This window comes from Scylla paramamosain, chromosome 29 (assembly GCF_035594125.1).
Source record: "Scylla paramamosain isolate STU-SP2022 chromosome 29, ASM3559412v1, whole genome shotgun sequence".
NCBI classification, from domain to species: Eukaryota; Metazoa; Arthropoda; class Malacostraca; order Decapoda; family Portunidae; genus Scylla; species Scylla paramamosain.
The window spans coordinates 1881945-1895556 of record NC_087179.1 but is presented as its reverse complement, the minus strand read 5'-3'; the positions used below and the strand labels follow the sequence as shown (position 1 = coordinate 1895556).

General features: G+C 39.8%; 1 protein-coding gene across 2 annotated transcripts in view; it reads left to right on the top strand.

Annotated features, from left to right (window-relative positions):
- Positions 1-13612, top strand: part of LOC135115175 (metabotropic glutamate receptor-like) — a 171678-nt gene that overhangs the window by 113106 nt on the left and 44960 nt on the right. For both annotated transcript variants that reach the window (XM_064031670.1, XM_064031672.1), the window contains exons 11-12: positions 6203-6406; positions 7108-7299. In XM_064031670.1, coding sequence (XP_063887740.1) covers positions 6203-6406; positions 7108-7299 — 396 coding nt within the window. The remainder of the gene's footprint in view (positions 1-6202; positions 6407-7107; positions 7300-13612) is intronic.

The following is a 13612-nucleotide window of genomic DNA, read 5'->3' as shown; positions in this document are numbered from 1 at the left end:
CCCTATTCTGTCCACCTCTCTAACGCAAGAGTTAACCAGTATTCTCAATCATTCATCCCTTTCTCTGGTAAACTCTGGAACTCCCTGCCTGTTTCTGTATTTCCACCTTCCTATGACTTGAATTCCTTCAAGAGGGAGGTTTCAAGACACTTATCCACCAATTTTTGACCACTGCCTTGACCCTTTTATGGGACTGGCATTTCAGTGGGGATTTTTTTTTATTGATTTTTGTTGCCCTTGGCCAGTGTCCTTCTTACATAAAAAAAAAAAAAAATACAAAATAAAGGACGTGGAAAACTGAAGGGTGGTATCATCAGCGTAGGAATGGATAAGACAACAAGTTTGGTTTAGAAGATCATTATTGAATAATAAGAAGAGAGTGGGTGACAGGACAAAACCTTTAGAAACACCACTCTTAATAGATTTAGGAGAAAAACAGTGACCGTCTACCACAGCAGCAATAGAACGGTCAGAAAGGAAACTTGATTTGAAGTTAGAGAGAGAAGGATAGAAGCCGTAGGAGGGTAGTTTGGAAATCAAAGCTTTGTGCCAGACTCTATCAAAAGCTTTTGATATGTCCAAGGCAACAGCAAAAGTTTCACCAAAATCTCTAAAAGAGGATGACCAAGACTCAGTAAGGAAAGCCAGAAGATCACCAGTAGAGCGGCCTTGACGGAACTCATATTGGCGATCAGATAGAAGATTGTGAAGTAATAGATGTTTAGGAATCTTCCTGATGAGGACAGATTCAAAAACTTTAGATAGGCAGGAAATTAAAGCAATAGGACGGTCATTTGAGGGATCAGAACGGTCACCCTTTTTAGGAACAGGCTGAACCTAGGCAAACTTCCAGCAAGAAGGAAAGGTAGATGTTGACAGACAGAGCTGAAAGAGTTTGACTAGGCAAGGTGCAAGCACGGAGGCAAACTTTCGGAGAACAATAAGAGGGATCCCATCTGGTTCATAAGCCTTGCAAGCGTTTAGGCCAGCGAGGGCATGGAAAACATCATTGCGAAGAATTTTAATAGGTAACATGAAGTAGTCAGAGGGTGGAGAAGAGGGAGGAACAAGCCCAGAACCGACCAAGGTAGAGTTTTTAGCAAAGGTTTGAGCGTTCAGCTTTAGAAGTTTAGAGTTCAGCTTTAGAAATAGATGTTATAGCAGTGGTGCCATCTGGTTGAAATAAAGGAGGGAAAGAAGAAGAAGCAAAGTTATTGGAAATATTTTTGGATAGATGCCAGAAGTCACGAGTGGGAGTTAGATCTTGAAAGGTTTTGACACTTTCTGTTAATGAAGGAGTTTTTGGCTAGTTGGAGAACAGACTTGGTATGGTTCCGGGCAGAAATATAAAGTGCATGAGATTCTGGTGATGGAAGGCTTAAGTACCTTTTGTGGGCCACCTCTCTATCATGTATAGCACGAAAACAAGCTGTTTTAAACAAAGGTTTGGAAGGTTTAGGTCAAGAAAAAGAGTGAGGAATGTGCGTTTCCATGCCAGACACTATCACCTATGTTATGCGGTCAGCACACAAAGACGGGTCTCTGACACGGAAGCACTAGTCATTCCATGGAAAATCAGCAAAATACCTCCTCAAGTCCCCCCAACTGGCAGAGGCAAAACGCCAGAGGCACCCTCGCTTAAGGGGATCCTGAGGAGGGATTAGAGCGATAGGACAAGATAAAGATATGAGATTGTGATCGGAGGAGCCCAACAGAGAAGAAAGGGTGACAGCATAAGCAAGATTAGAGGTTAGGAAAAAGTCAAGAATGTTGGGCGTATCTCCAAACGGTCAGGAATACGAGTAGGGTGTTGCACAATTTTTCTAGTTCTTGAAGGATAGCAAAGTTATAGGCTAGTTCACCAGGATGGTCAGGGAAGGGAGGGGAAAGCCAAAGCTGGTGGTGAACAATGAAGTCTCCAAGAATGGAGATCTCTGCAAAAGGGAAGATGGTCAGTATGTGCTCCACTTTGGAAGTTAAGAAGTCAAAGAATTTCTTATAGTAAGAGGAGTTAGGTGAGAGGTATACAGCATATATATATATATATATATATATATATATATATATATATATATATATATATATATATATATATATATATATATATATATATATATATATATATATATATATATATATGCTGTATACAGAGAGGTATACAGAGAGCAGGTTAAGTCATTGCGCATATAAACGCAACATCCAGCTTTGGATCGAAAATGAGGATAGAGAAAGTAGGAGGGAACAGAAAAGTGGCTACTGTCAGTTGCTTCAGACAACTGAGTTTCAGTGAGGAAAAGAAGATGAGGTTTAGAAGAGGAGAGGTGGTGTTCTACAGATTGAAAATTAGATCTTAGACCGCGAATGTTGCAGAAGTTAATGAAGAAAAAGTTGAGGGGGGTGTCAAGGCACTTAGGGTCGTCGACAGAAAGGCAGTCCGACCTGGGGACATTTATGGTCCCCTCCCCAGATGGGGACTCCGAGGCTGGTTTAGTCACCATGATAATTTTGAAATTTTTGAGTTAAGGGTGTGTGTGTTATCAGTTGCTCGTAGTTTTGTGTGGAGGAAGAGAGTTCCTCTTCCTACCAGAGTTTCGTTGTTTAATGTGTACCTACTGTGTGGGTTTCTTCTACCTAAGCTAACTACTTTACATTTGTTGATATTAAATTGCATTTGCCATCTGTCCGTGCATTCATTCATCCAATCTAAATTTGCCTGCAAGGCGATGGCATCCGATTCTGACCTAATTAATCTACTTAACTTTGTGTCATCCGGAAATTTACTAACATCACTACTAATTTCATTATCCAAACCATTGATATATATTAAAAACAACAATGGCCCTAATACTGATCCTGTGGCACCCCACTACTTACATGACCCCACTCAGATTTAGAGCCGTTTATTACAGCTCTTTGTCGTCTGTCTCTTAGCCGTGACCTTATCCATCCTTAACCTTTCTCAGGAGCATTTGATTGGGTACCTTGTCAAATGCTTTACTAAAGTCTAGATATGCGATGTCATAACTATCACCATTATCTACTGCCTCGTTCACTTTACTGTCAAATGTTAAAAAGTATGTCAGGCAAGATTTCCCCTTCGTGAAGCCATGCTGTGATTGATTTATCAAGTTATGTTTGTCCAAATGTTCCTCGCTATTATTGACTCTAATATTTTACCCACAACTGAAGTTAAGTTGACAGGTTTATAATTAGACGTTAAAGTTTTATCTCCTTTCTTAAACATGGGTAATACATTAGCCTGCCTCCACATTACTGACTCAAGTGATATCCTAAAGATAGAAACAAACGGATCACTAGTAACCTCTTTGCATTCCTTAAGTACTCTGGAATATATTTCACCTGGTTCTGGGGTCTTGAAATTTTTTAGCTTATCTATCTCCTGTTCCACTATCTCCTTTGTTATATAAATATTTGTCAGTTTCTCATTCTCATCTTCTTTAAACATCTGTTCACTATTTGGCATATCCTGCATGTTTTCCTGGGTGAAGACAGTTAAAAAATATTCATTCATAATTTTACTAATCTCCTCCCCAGAACTAACCAGCTGCCCATTTGCTGTCTTTAGTGAACCTATAGTATCCTTATTCTTCGTCATGTAAACTTGATAAAATCCCTTGTGTTCCGTCTTCGACTGGCTGGCTACCTTTAATTCATAATTGCCCTTAGCTTTCCTCGTTAACATTCTGGCTGTTCTAACTAATTCATCATTATATTGTGGCCTTAAAACTTCTTTTCCTACCCTTAATCTCTTATATATACTTCTCTTCCGCCCTACATAATGTTTTAGCCTAGCAGTCATCCATTTAGGGTAATTTTCTTGTGATCTTATTGCTCTATACGGGATATTTACTACCTGACCTGTATGCAATTTATCTCGAAATATTTTTACAACCCATCTGCATTTACTTCACATAATCCCCTCATCTCGGCCCCTTCCATCCTCTCCACTCCCTCAGCTACTCGCCTCGATCTCACCTCTCCCATTTCAGCATGACCTGACTTTCCAACATACTCACATCTATCTCCCCATCTCTTTCTCCTCTCTTCCGGACATATCTTCCCTCCTTTTGTCCTACATCCTCACGCCTCACCTCACCTCTCTCATCCTGCCTTATCTCTCTCAACTCCGTCCCGGACATGACCTCACCCTGCATCCGTTGCCAATCAACTCCTTGGAGGTATCTTTTTAATTCCTCAAAATTTGCTCTCCTAAAGCCAGGTATTTTACTAGTGTTTTTGCTTCTAAAAGAATCTTCCCATTTTAAATTGTAGCTAATTTCCCAATGGTCACTGTTACCTAGCTGTCCTCGAACCTCTACCTGCATGACTGCTTCCTCCCTGTTAGTAAGAATTAAATCTAGAATACTTTTCCCCCTTGTGGGTTCTACGACTACCTGTTTAAAAAAAATTTCTTAAATTACCTTAAGAAATTCCTCTACCCACTATCAGGCTCCAGTCGATATTCCTAAAATTAAAATCTCCCACCACACGTATCTGACTGTACCTGCCTGCTCTATTTATTTCCTGCCACAGTAAGGTGTTAATTTCCTTTGTACTGTACAGTCAGTAGTACTCCCATTACTACAGACTGTGATACTTCCTTAATATTTACCCGTATCGATTCTGTTTTGCTATTTTTCTTTATTCTATTGTTAGTAACCCTGTAACCCTGTTTTAATAACCACTGTTAATAACAATGTAATGTGTCCCTAACGTATAATGCGACGCCTCCTCCTCTTCTGTTTTTCATATCTTTATAGAAGAGTGTATAACCATCTATCTTAACCTCTGGATTAAATACTTTTCCTGACATATCTAACTAAGTTTTTGTTAAAGCAATGCTCTCAAAGTTCTCTACACACGCCATTCCTCTAAGCAAGTCTCTTTGTGTGTGTGTAATAAATAAAATTAATAATAATAATAAACGGTTTATTATTTAGGCAGTTTACAAACTGAAAATGTACACAGGGGATGGGGAAAAACTTAACATTAATCCTAAAGGTAAGTCTAATCTAGGAGGGAAATACTATTGATTGATAGCTCACACCATGGTGGGAATCGCACTGAGTCTGTACCGGTCCGTGCGCGGCGCCTTCAGGGGCGTTATTTTGTTGTGGTGTCTGGTGGCACGGACCGGGCGAGGCGCGTCGGGCGGCAGCATGTTTATGAGACGTGGATGATGCAGTAGTCCCCTCCCAAACTTCTCCAGAGCCTCTCGGTGCCTGGTGGATATTCTGTGTGTGTGTGTGTGTTTCACCTACTGTCGTCTGCTGGTCACCCAGCCAGCCGTTCCCCTACGGAAAGAGCTCAGAGCTCATAGTGACCGATATTTGGGTAGGACTGAGACCACTGACACAGCACACACCGGGACAGCGTGGTCACATCCCCTCGTGTTACATCCCGTACCTACTTGCTGCTAGGTGAACAGAGGCTACACATTAAGGGGCTCGCCCATTTGGCTCGCCAAACCCGGGATTCGAACTCGGGCCTTCTTGGTTGTGAGTCAAGCGTGCTAACCATTACACTACGTGTGTGTGTGTGTGTGTGTGTGTGTGTGTGTGTTACCTCTCTCCCTTCATCATTTTTTTCCTCCTCCACCCTCACTTGTTTCTTCACACCTGTCCATTACCCGTTCCGTGCTGCGTTCTGTGTTTACTTAGACATTTTGACCAACAAGATGTGTTAATTCATCACTTTCTTTCGTCTTCCTGATTCACATCTTACCTCCGTTTGTTTTTCTTCTCAATTCCCCCATTTTCCTGCTTCCTCTCTTAACTTACACTTCTTGGAAGTGTAAGTCAAGTCTTTCTCTTCCTCGTAGCCTTTCTCTCAAGGCCTGTCCTTCCTACTACTCCTCCTCTTCTCTTTCTCCCACATCATCTACTTCTCTAATTTATTAACAGTCTCTCTTTCCTGCAGTCCTTCACTAGAACTCCTCCATCGAAACCTTCTTCCCAAGGATCTCCTCCCCTTCCTCCTCGTTCTCTTCCTCCTTCTCCCAACGCCAATCCTCGTATATCATCCCTATTGCTTCATAGTCCTCTGTATCTTTATCCTGTAGGTAGTAAGACTTGAAAGCCAAAAGATAGGCTGCTGTTTGTCGGTTGCTGTTTTCCTTCGTAATCTTTTGTAATCTAAAACTCAACATCACGTCAACAACAGACTTATCCTTCCTCACCAGGTGTACATCCGGCCAGACTCGTGGTGGGCGATAGGCGCAATGGCATTCTCCTCCGCGGGCGTAGTGGTGACGGGCATGGTGGTGTGGGTGTTCATCAGGCACCACGACACGCCCGTGGTGAGAGCCTCGGGAAGGGAGCTGTCCTTCGTGCTGCTCTCCGGGGTGTTCCTCTGCTATGCCATCACCTTCGTCTTGGTACTCAAGGTGTGTATGTGTGTGTGTGTGTGTGTGTGTGTGTGTGTTACTTTCCTTATCTATTCATACCTTCTTTTTAGTGTTTGCGCGAGTGCTCTCTCTCTCTCTCTCTCTCTCTCTCTCTCTCTCTCTCTCTCTCTCTCTCTCTCTCTCTCTCTCTCTCTCTCTCTCTCTCTCTCTCTAATTAATCAGTAACTCCAAAGATAAAAATTTGATTTTTTTTTTTTTTTTTACAAATACCTTAATTTCTTCGAACAGATTTTCACTGACACCTTCACTGATACCAACTATTGGTATGACATTTAAAACAGTTTGGACACTCGAGTCATATCATTATTAGAAACAAAAATATCTCTCTTAATTTTGCTGCGTGTTGCTACATTTTACTCATTAAAATAGGACGTGAGTCGAGTAGTGAATGAGTGAATGAGTATAACAAATGACAATGAAAGTGTGTTTAAGTTGTCAGGGTGAGGATAAATAAAACCTCCAAACACTAGAGAGTAAGTGTTGTAGAAGTCCTAGATGTTAGAGGGACTTTTTAAGAATGTAAATAGGTAAATGTGCTGTGGAGCGAATGAATTATGCAAGTGCGTGCGAGCAAGTGTGTGCGTGACGGAATGAGTTGAATACGTAATCTACATAGCAACCTTTGGGCGTGATAACTAATACATTCTTTCGTGTGTGTGTGTGTGTGTGTGTGTCTGCAGCCCTCCACAGTGGTCTGCACCGTTCAGAGGTTTGGTCTTGGCTTCTGCTTCGCCGTAATCTACAGCGCCCTGCTCACCAAGACCAACAGAATTGCCAGAATCTTTAACGCAGGAAAAAAGACAACCAAAAGACCCTCACTAATCTCCCCTCGCTCACAGCTGTGCATCTGCTCTTGTGGCATCTCCGTGCAGGTTAGTACCGGTCCTGAAAGAGCGAGAGGTGCAGGAAAGGGAACTGAGTGTGTGAAGGAGTAGCGTGAAGGGGTACGATAGATGATATGAATAGTGACTTTGGGTTTAGGAAGAGGGAAAAGGGGTCTTGACTATTGGGGGTAACTACAAGAGGAAAGAAAGAAATAGTAAGAATAATTAGAAGAGAGAGAGAGAGAGAGAGAGAGAGAGAGAGAGAGAGAGAGAGAGAGAGAGAGAGAGAGAGAGAGAGAGAGAGAGAGAGAGAGAGAGAGAGAGAGAGAGAGAGAATTGTTTGTATTGGCATTTTAGCATTTATATTTCTGTGCTATCCCACTTAAAAGACATTAACAATGACATTCTGTTTTCCATTGTTGAAAACTGACGGCTATCCTCACTTTTTTTTTTTGTAAATTTATGTATTATATTTTCCTACACACACACACACACACACATACGACCTGTTAGCGCAGTGGTTAGGGTGCCAGATTCACACTCGGAAGGGCCTGGGTTTGAATCCCGGGTCAGGTCAGAAGTCGTTACCGTGTAACCCCTGTTCACCTAGCAGTAATTAGGTACCTGGTATAAGTCGGAAGCTGTGACCCGCTGGTAAATGGGAGAAACTCTGAAAAAAAAAATATATATATATATATATATATATATACACACGAGGTTGCCCAAGGAAACTAAAGAGAGGCAAGGAACATGAAGCCTGACCTAAGTTTCGATCAGTTGACAGTACTGCCCTCTGACGGACGTTTTTAGAAATTACGTGTTTATGAGTAACTCAAGCATTCATAATACTGCCAAAATTCCTGTTGACGCACCCTTAGATAATGTTATTTTATGCATAAATAGTTTTCAGCTTTTCCTTCACATGGAAAAATAACAGTGAGTATGGTATTCAAGTTCTATTCATATCCATACTATATATTACATATATACAACCAACATACAAAACATATCAAACATACTGCTGCAATATACTGCAATAGTTAAGAAAACAAAAGTTAAATGAAAGATTTCTAAAAGCTTTACTATAAAAAACAAAAGTTAGCAAAAATATAATTCTTTTACATGCAAAGACCATGGCAACACTTAACTAATGTCTATCAGACACAGTAATGAATGCATTGCAAGAGATAATTCAAAAAGTTAGTTACACTATACAAAAGATTACATAAAGGTCATGACTATCTTGGAGAAAACATGTAAAGCACAGGCACCACCAAGACATTTATATATTAAAAAAGTGCATGTGTAGCACTGGACAATGCCAAGGGTCAGTGTTATGCACAGCAGAAGAAAACATACCACATGTCAATACCAAGACACTTGTGCTTAGCAGGAAAAACCAGCTAATGCAGAACATGCCACAACACTTAACAGGAAACACATCAATAATGACACATCTACAGTAGCATACAAGCAAATAAATAGAAAGACAAACAAAACAAAGCAAAAGCTTTTAGCATTAAACTGTGTGAGAACTGCAGGAAACAAAAAGAATATGTAACCCCAAAAAAGATTTACGAGACATTTATGCCACTGCAAACAACATGCAGAATTACATATAGTATTTTACCTTTAAGGAAATTCACACAAATTTCTTGTCTTGCAGCAAATGGAACAAATGTTGGGACAGATATCACATGATGAGAGAGAGAGAGAGAGAGAGAGAGAGAGAGAGAGAGAGAGAGAGAGAGAGAGAGAGAGAGAGAGAGAGAGAGAGAGAGAGAGAGAGAGAGAGAGAGAGAGAGAGAGAGAGTTACTCTAAATTATACTATATACAAACGGGCAAATCTACAATGCATTGTAACAGTCAAGCGGAGCACACATCATAAGCTTGGTAATAATATTACCAAGCTTATGATGTGTGCTCCGCTTGACTGTCACAGTGTATCATATTATGATACACAATAGTTTGCATTCATCACATGAGGTAACAAAGTGGAGCAGACATCATAAGCAAGGAAAAAAGTTTGCATTCAGCACATGGAATAGCAAAGTGGAGAAGACCTCATAAACAAGGAAATTGACAAAAAAAACAACAGTTTGCACAAAACACATGCTGTAGCACAATAGGACACAAGCAACAGCAGTCTTTCAAAAATACATTGCAGACAAAGAAAATAAAATAGCAAACCTTAGAATGAGCCTTGTTAATATTTTTTTTTCATTTGAGGGTGTAATAAATTCTTAAGTTTATGTATATGGAATTAATACTTTTGGTTAGGTGCCTGGAATACAAATGCAAGGGAGTCACAAATTATGATGTAATAAGGACAACAAAGTTTGGGAGACTCTTCCTCAGGAGCACTTTCTCCATGGAGCCACAGAACCTTGCCTTCACTTCCACAAAGTGATCCTCAACATTTTTATGTGGTACAGACAGCCCCCCAAAGGCAGTATTCAAACTTCTATTTTCAGTTTTCAAAACAAAACAGTTTACTATTACTGTCTAACTGTAACAGATTCACCCTCAGATTTGTTTATAATGATGACTTTAAAAACGTTTTAAGGTCCAACGAGCTTATACGTATAAACAGCTGTATGCCACAACTAGTGGCATGCTATCACTGTATCTTAAAATTCGAAGTCAGACTCTGAAGTGGCCAAGGGATGATCTGATTCCTAAGTTGAGATTATGTCAACAAACTGTGAATCATCTGCCTCATAATTACTATGTGTAGTACTCATACTACTATGTATAGTAAAAAAAGATCATTGGTCATTATTGACTTCAAACCCTTCATGAACGTGTATGCATGGTTCCAAGTTTCAAAATTTTGCCATGTTCACCAAGATCAGATGTCCGGTCAATATTAAACAAATCTTTGATGATACTCATTGCATTAAATGCATTGCCACAAATTAACTTCCTTTACAGGGCTGTGAGAGTTTGTTGCTCCTGCTAACAAGCTAACAAAATGTTTCTCAAATGAGAAATGCAGTGCTTAATCCTTTAAAGACTGTGATGGTATATTATTGATGCAAACCCCTTAAAACTCTTAGCTCTCATACTGATCAAAGCATGTCATAGATGTCCATTAGAATATCACAGCATCCTAGGAGAGAGAAAATATGCTGATCTTTGCATCAATTGCTATGGTATTGTGATGGTCTTCCTTGCAGATTGTTAAACTGTCTGTTGTAAAATGTAGATGGTGTCCCTGTAAATATGGAAAGTGTTACACATTGTTTACATACTTTGCTATCATAGTCAGTACACTAGTATATTAATACTAATGCTATTGCCTCCATTGACGATGTTAACACAACAAAATACTTCAACAGCTTTTCTATTTCAATCACACATCTGGCATCTTGCACTTTTCTCACAGCTACAAGAACTATCCTGCTCAAGTGATTAACAGTAATTATAAACCTTATGTACACTCTCATTATTCCCACCACATCTTTTTATACTAAAAACACATCCTGAAATACTTGTTCACATTGCTCATCACAGAAGTTAATATGATGGGCTCACATACGTGAATTTTGGGCCAGGCAGAGATGATCTGAGCCTGTGTTTCCTTTCATGCTATAAATCACTTTTAGCGCAACACAATCTGTAAGGAAAATTTTGTTAACTCAGAAGTAACAACTGCACAAAATCAAATTATGAATATGGTGAAATATTTGTATATAAAGAAATGTATGAAAGCGTACAGACAAGTACGCATGTTACTAGTGGAAGCAGGAGTTGGTTTATTATATTTTATTTATTTATTCATTGATTTATTTATCTATTTATTTATTTATTTATTTTTATTTATTTTTTCTTGAAGGAAAAAGGATAACAAAACGTGATTTTCTTCCTATCTTTGATTTTTATTCCAGCTTGATAAAGTTAGGTTTAAAGAGAGAAAGAAATTGGTCTTCTAATAGACTGGTAGATGACTGGAATAGTCCATAGTAGCATTTAGACAAGCATAACTTGATAAATCAGTTACAGCATGGCTTTACGAAAGGGAAGTCTTGCCTGAACTTGTTAAGTTTTTACAGTAAAGTGTACGAGGCAGCAGATAATGGTGATATTTATGACATCTTATATCTGAACTTTAGTAAAGCGTTTGACAAGGCACCCCATCAGAGACTCCTGAGAAAGGTTAGGGCACACGGGATGGATGGAAAGGTGATTGGCTGGATAAAGTTATGGCTAAGCGACAGGCAACAGGGAATTTTAATACCACTCTAAATCCGAGTGGTGTCATGTAATTAGTGGGGTGTCACAGTGATCAGTGTATCAGTCTTAACAATATGTATATTCATCATTTATATATACCCATCCCACATACGATGTGTTCATATATTCATCCCACGTATGCCCATGGCCAGCCAGTCTATTCTATTTTTAATCTTTCTCCTCCTTCTCTACCTCTCACGGGATTTCACACCCACTTCCAGTCCTTAGTGAAAACACCTTCGTTCATATCTGAGTCTTTCCTTCCTGGTCATTGGCTAAAATAACGAGCTTTCCCATTGGCCCTTTCACCTCATTTCCTGCCATTTCATTGGTCATTTCTTCACCCCAAAACCTAAAACGTGATCCACTTAGCTCAGTTAAATATAGCCCACATGGCAGTCAGTCAGTCAGTCAGTCAGTCCCCGTCACGAGCAGTCAGTCTCGGCCGCTCAGTCACAGAGATGCTGCTTAGTCATCATCACATGCAGAAATTCATATCACTTAAGAGAGAGAAAGAACACTCAATCGTCACGTTATAATCATCTGCCTCATCCCGAATCAAGTGTGTACATTCTACCTATTATTAAATCAAAAAGAACTCTCCTCATACGTGTCTTTTACTCGCACACATCAACTATATCATCTTACTACCCATGACCTCCAAGCTACCAGAAATACCAAGCTCTCTACCGGTCCTCCATGCTACCAATTCACCAAGCTCCCCATCTGGTCCAGCAGTGGCAAGCATCATCATCAATTGGCGTCCTAAGCACCAAGCTTCCCATCTGATCCAGCAGTGGGAAGCATCATTATCAACGACGTCCTAAGCAGCATCAATATAACAAAGTGACGTGTCAAAGTGCATCGATAAACTTAAAGTTAGCAAGTCACCGGGCCTGACACGATCTCACCCTGCACCTTAAAAAAAACGAAATCTGAATTTGTTAAACCACTAACCGTATTGTCCAATAAATCCTTGCAATCCGGTACAAAGTCTGATAAATGGAAGCTTGCTAACGTAACTCCGATTTTCAAAAAAGGCAGTAAATTTTTACTATGTAATTACCGGCTAATTAGCTTAACCTCAGTCGTATGCAAAATGCTTGAAACACTAATAAGAGATAAACTCGTTAATCACTTAGAAGAAAACACCTTACTTAAAAATACTCAACACGGCTTCCGCAACAAACGCTCGTTTGACGAACCTCTTAGACCTTTTCTATGATATTCTGAACCAGTACGACGAGAGTAAAGCGGTAGATATAATATATCTTCATTTTCAAAAAGCCTTCGACAAAGTCTCCGACAAACGTTAACTGATAAGATTAGAATCATGCGGTATCCAAGGCGACGTGCTGCGATGGAATGAAAACTGGCTAAATAACCGTAAACAAAGAGTAGTAATAAATCGAAAAGCATCCAAGTGGACTAACGTAGCCAGAGGGCTGCCTCAGGGATCAGTCTTAGGACCTGTTCTCTTCCTTATTTATATTAACGACATAGGTGAGTGCGTTACCAGTGTAATATCGAAGTTTCCTGATGACGTCAAAACAGCAAATTCTGTAGTCTCTAACGAACAAGTCATAGAAATGCAGAAAAATCTAGACAAATTGACAGAGTGGGGGCAAATCTGGCAAATGAGTTTTAATTCAGATGAGTGCAAAGTGCTTCACATTGGGTATAGAAACGAGAAAGTAAAGTATATTTTAAATGGTACCCAACTTAAAAGTTTTGACAATGAAATTGATTTAGGAGTGACAATATCGAGTAGCTTAAAATCTAGCCAACAATGGTCAGAGGTCGTAAAGAAAACAAGTATAGTAATTGGCTTAATCGGCAGATCTTTTGAATATAAATCTAAGGATACAATCCTCACTTTGCATAACTCTTTAGTCTATCCCATTTTGGAATATTGCGTTCAAGCATGGTGATTCATTACCGAAAAGACTCTTCAAACTACACGCGAGGAAACGGTTGCAAAATTGTTGGGAAATCCTTCAACTCCACGAAAAAAAATAAAATAAAATCCATCAAGTAGTAAATCTATGGAATAGGCTTCTTCGAGACGTGATAGACTGCAACACCGTTGAGATTTAACTCTTTTCCCTGCAATCCGCGCATTAC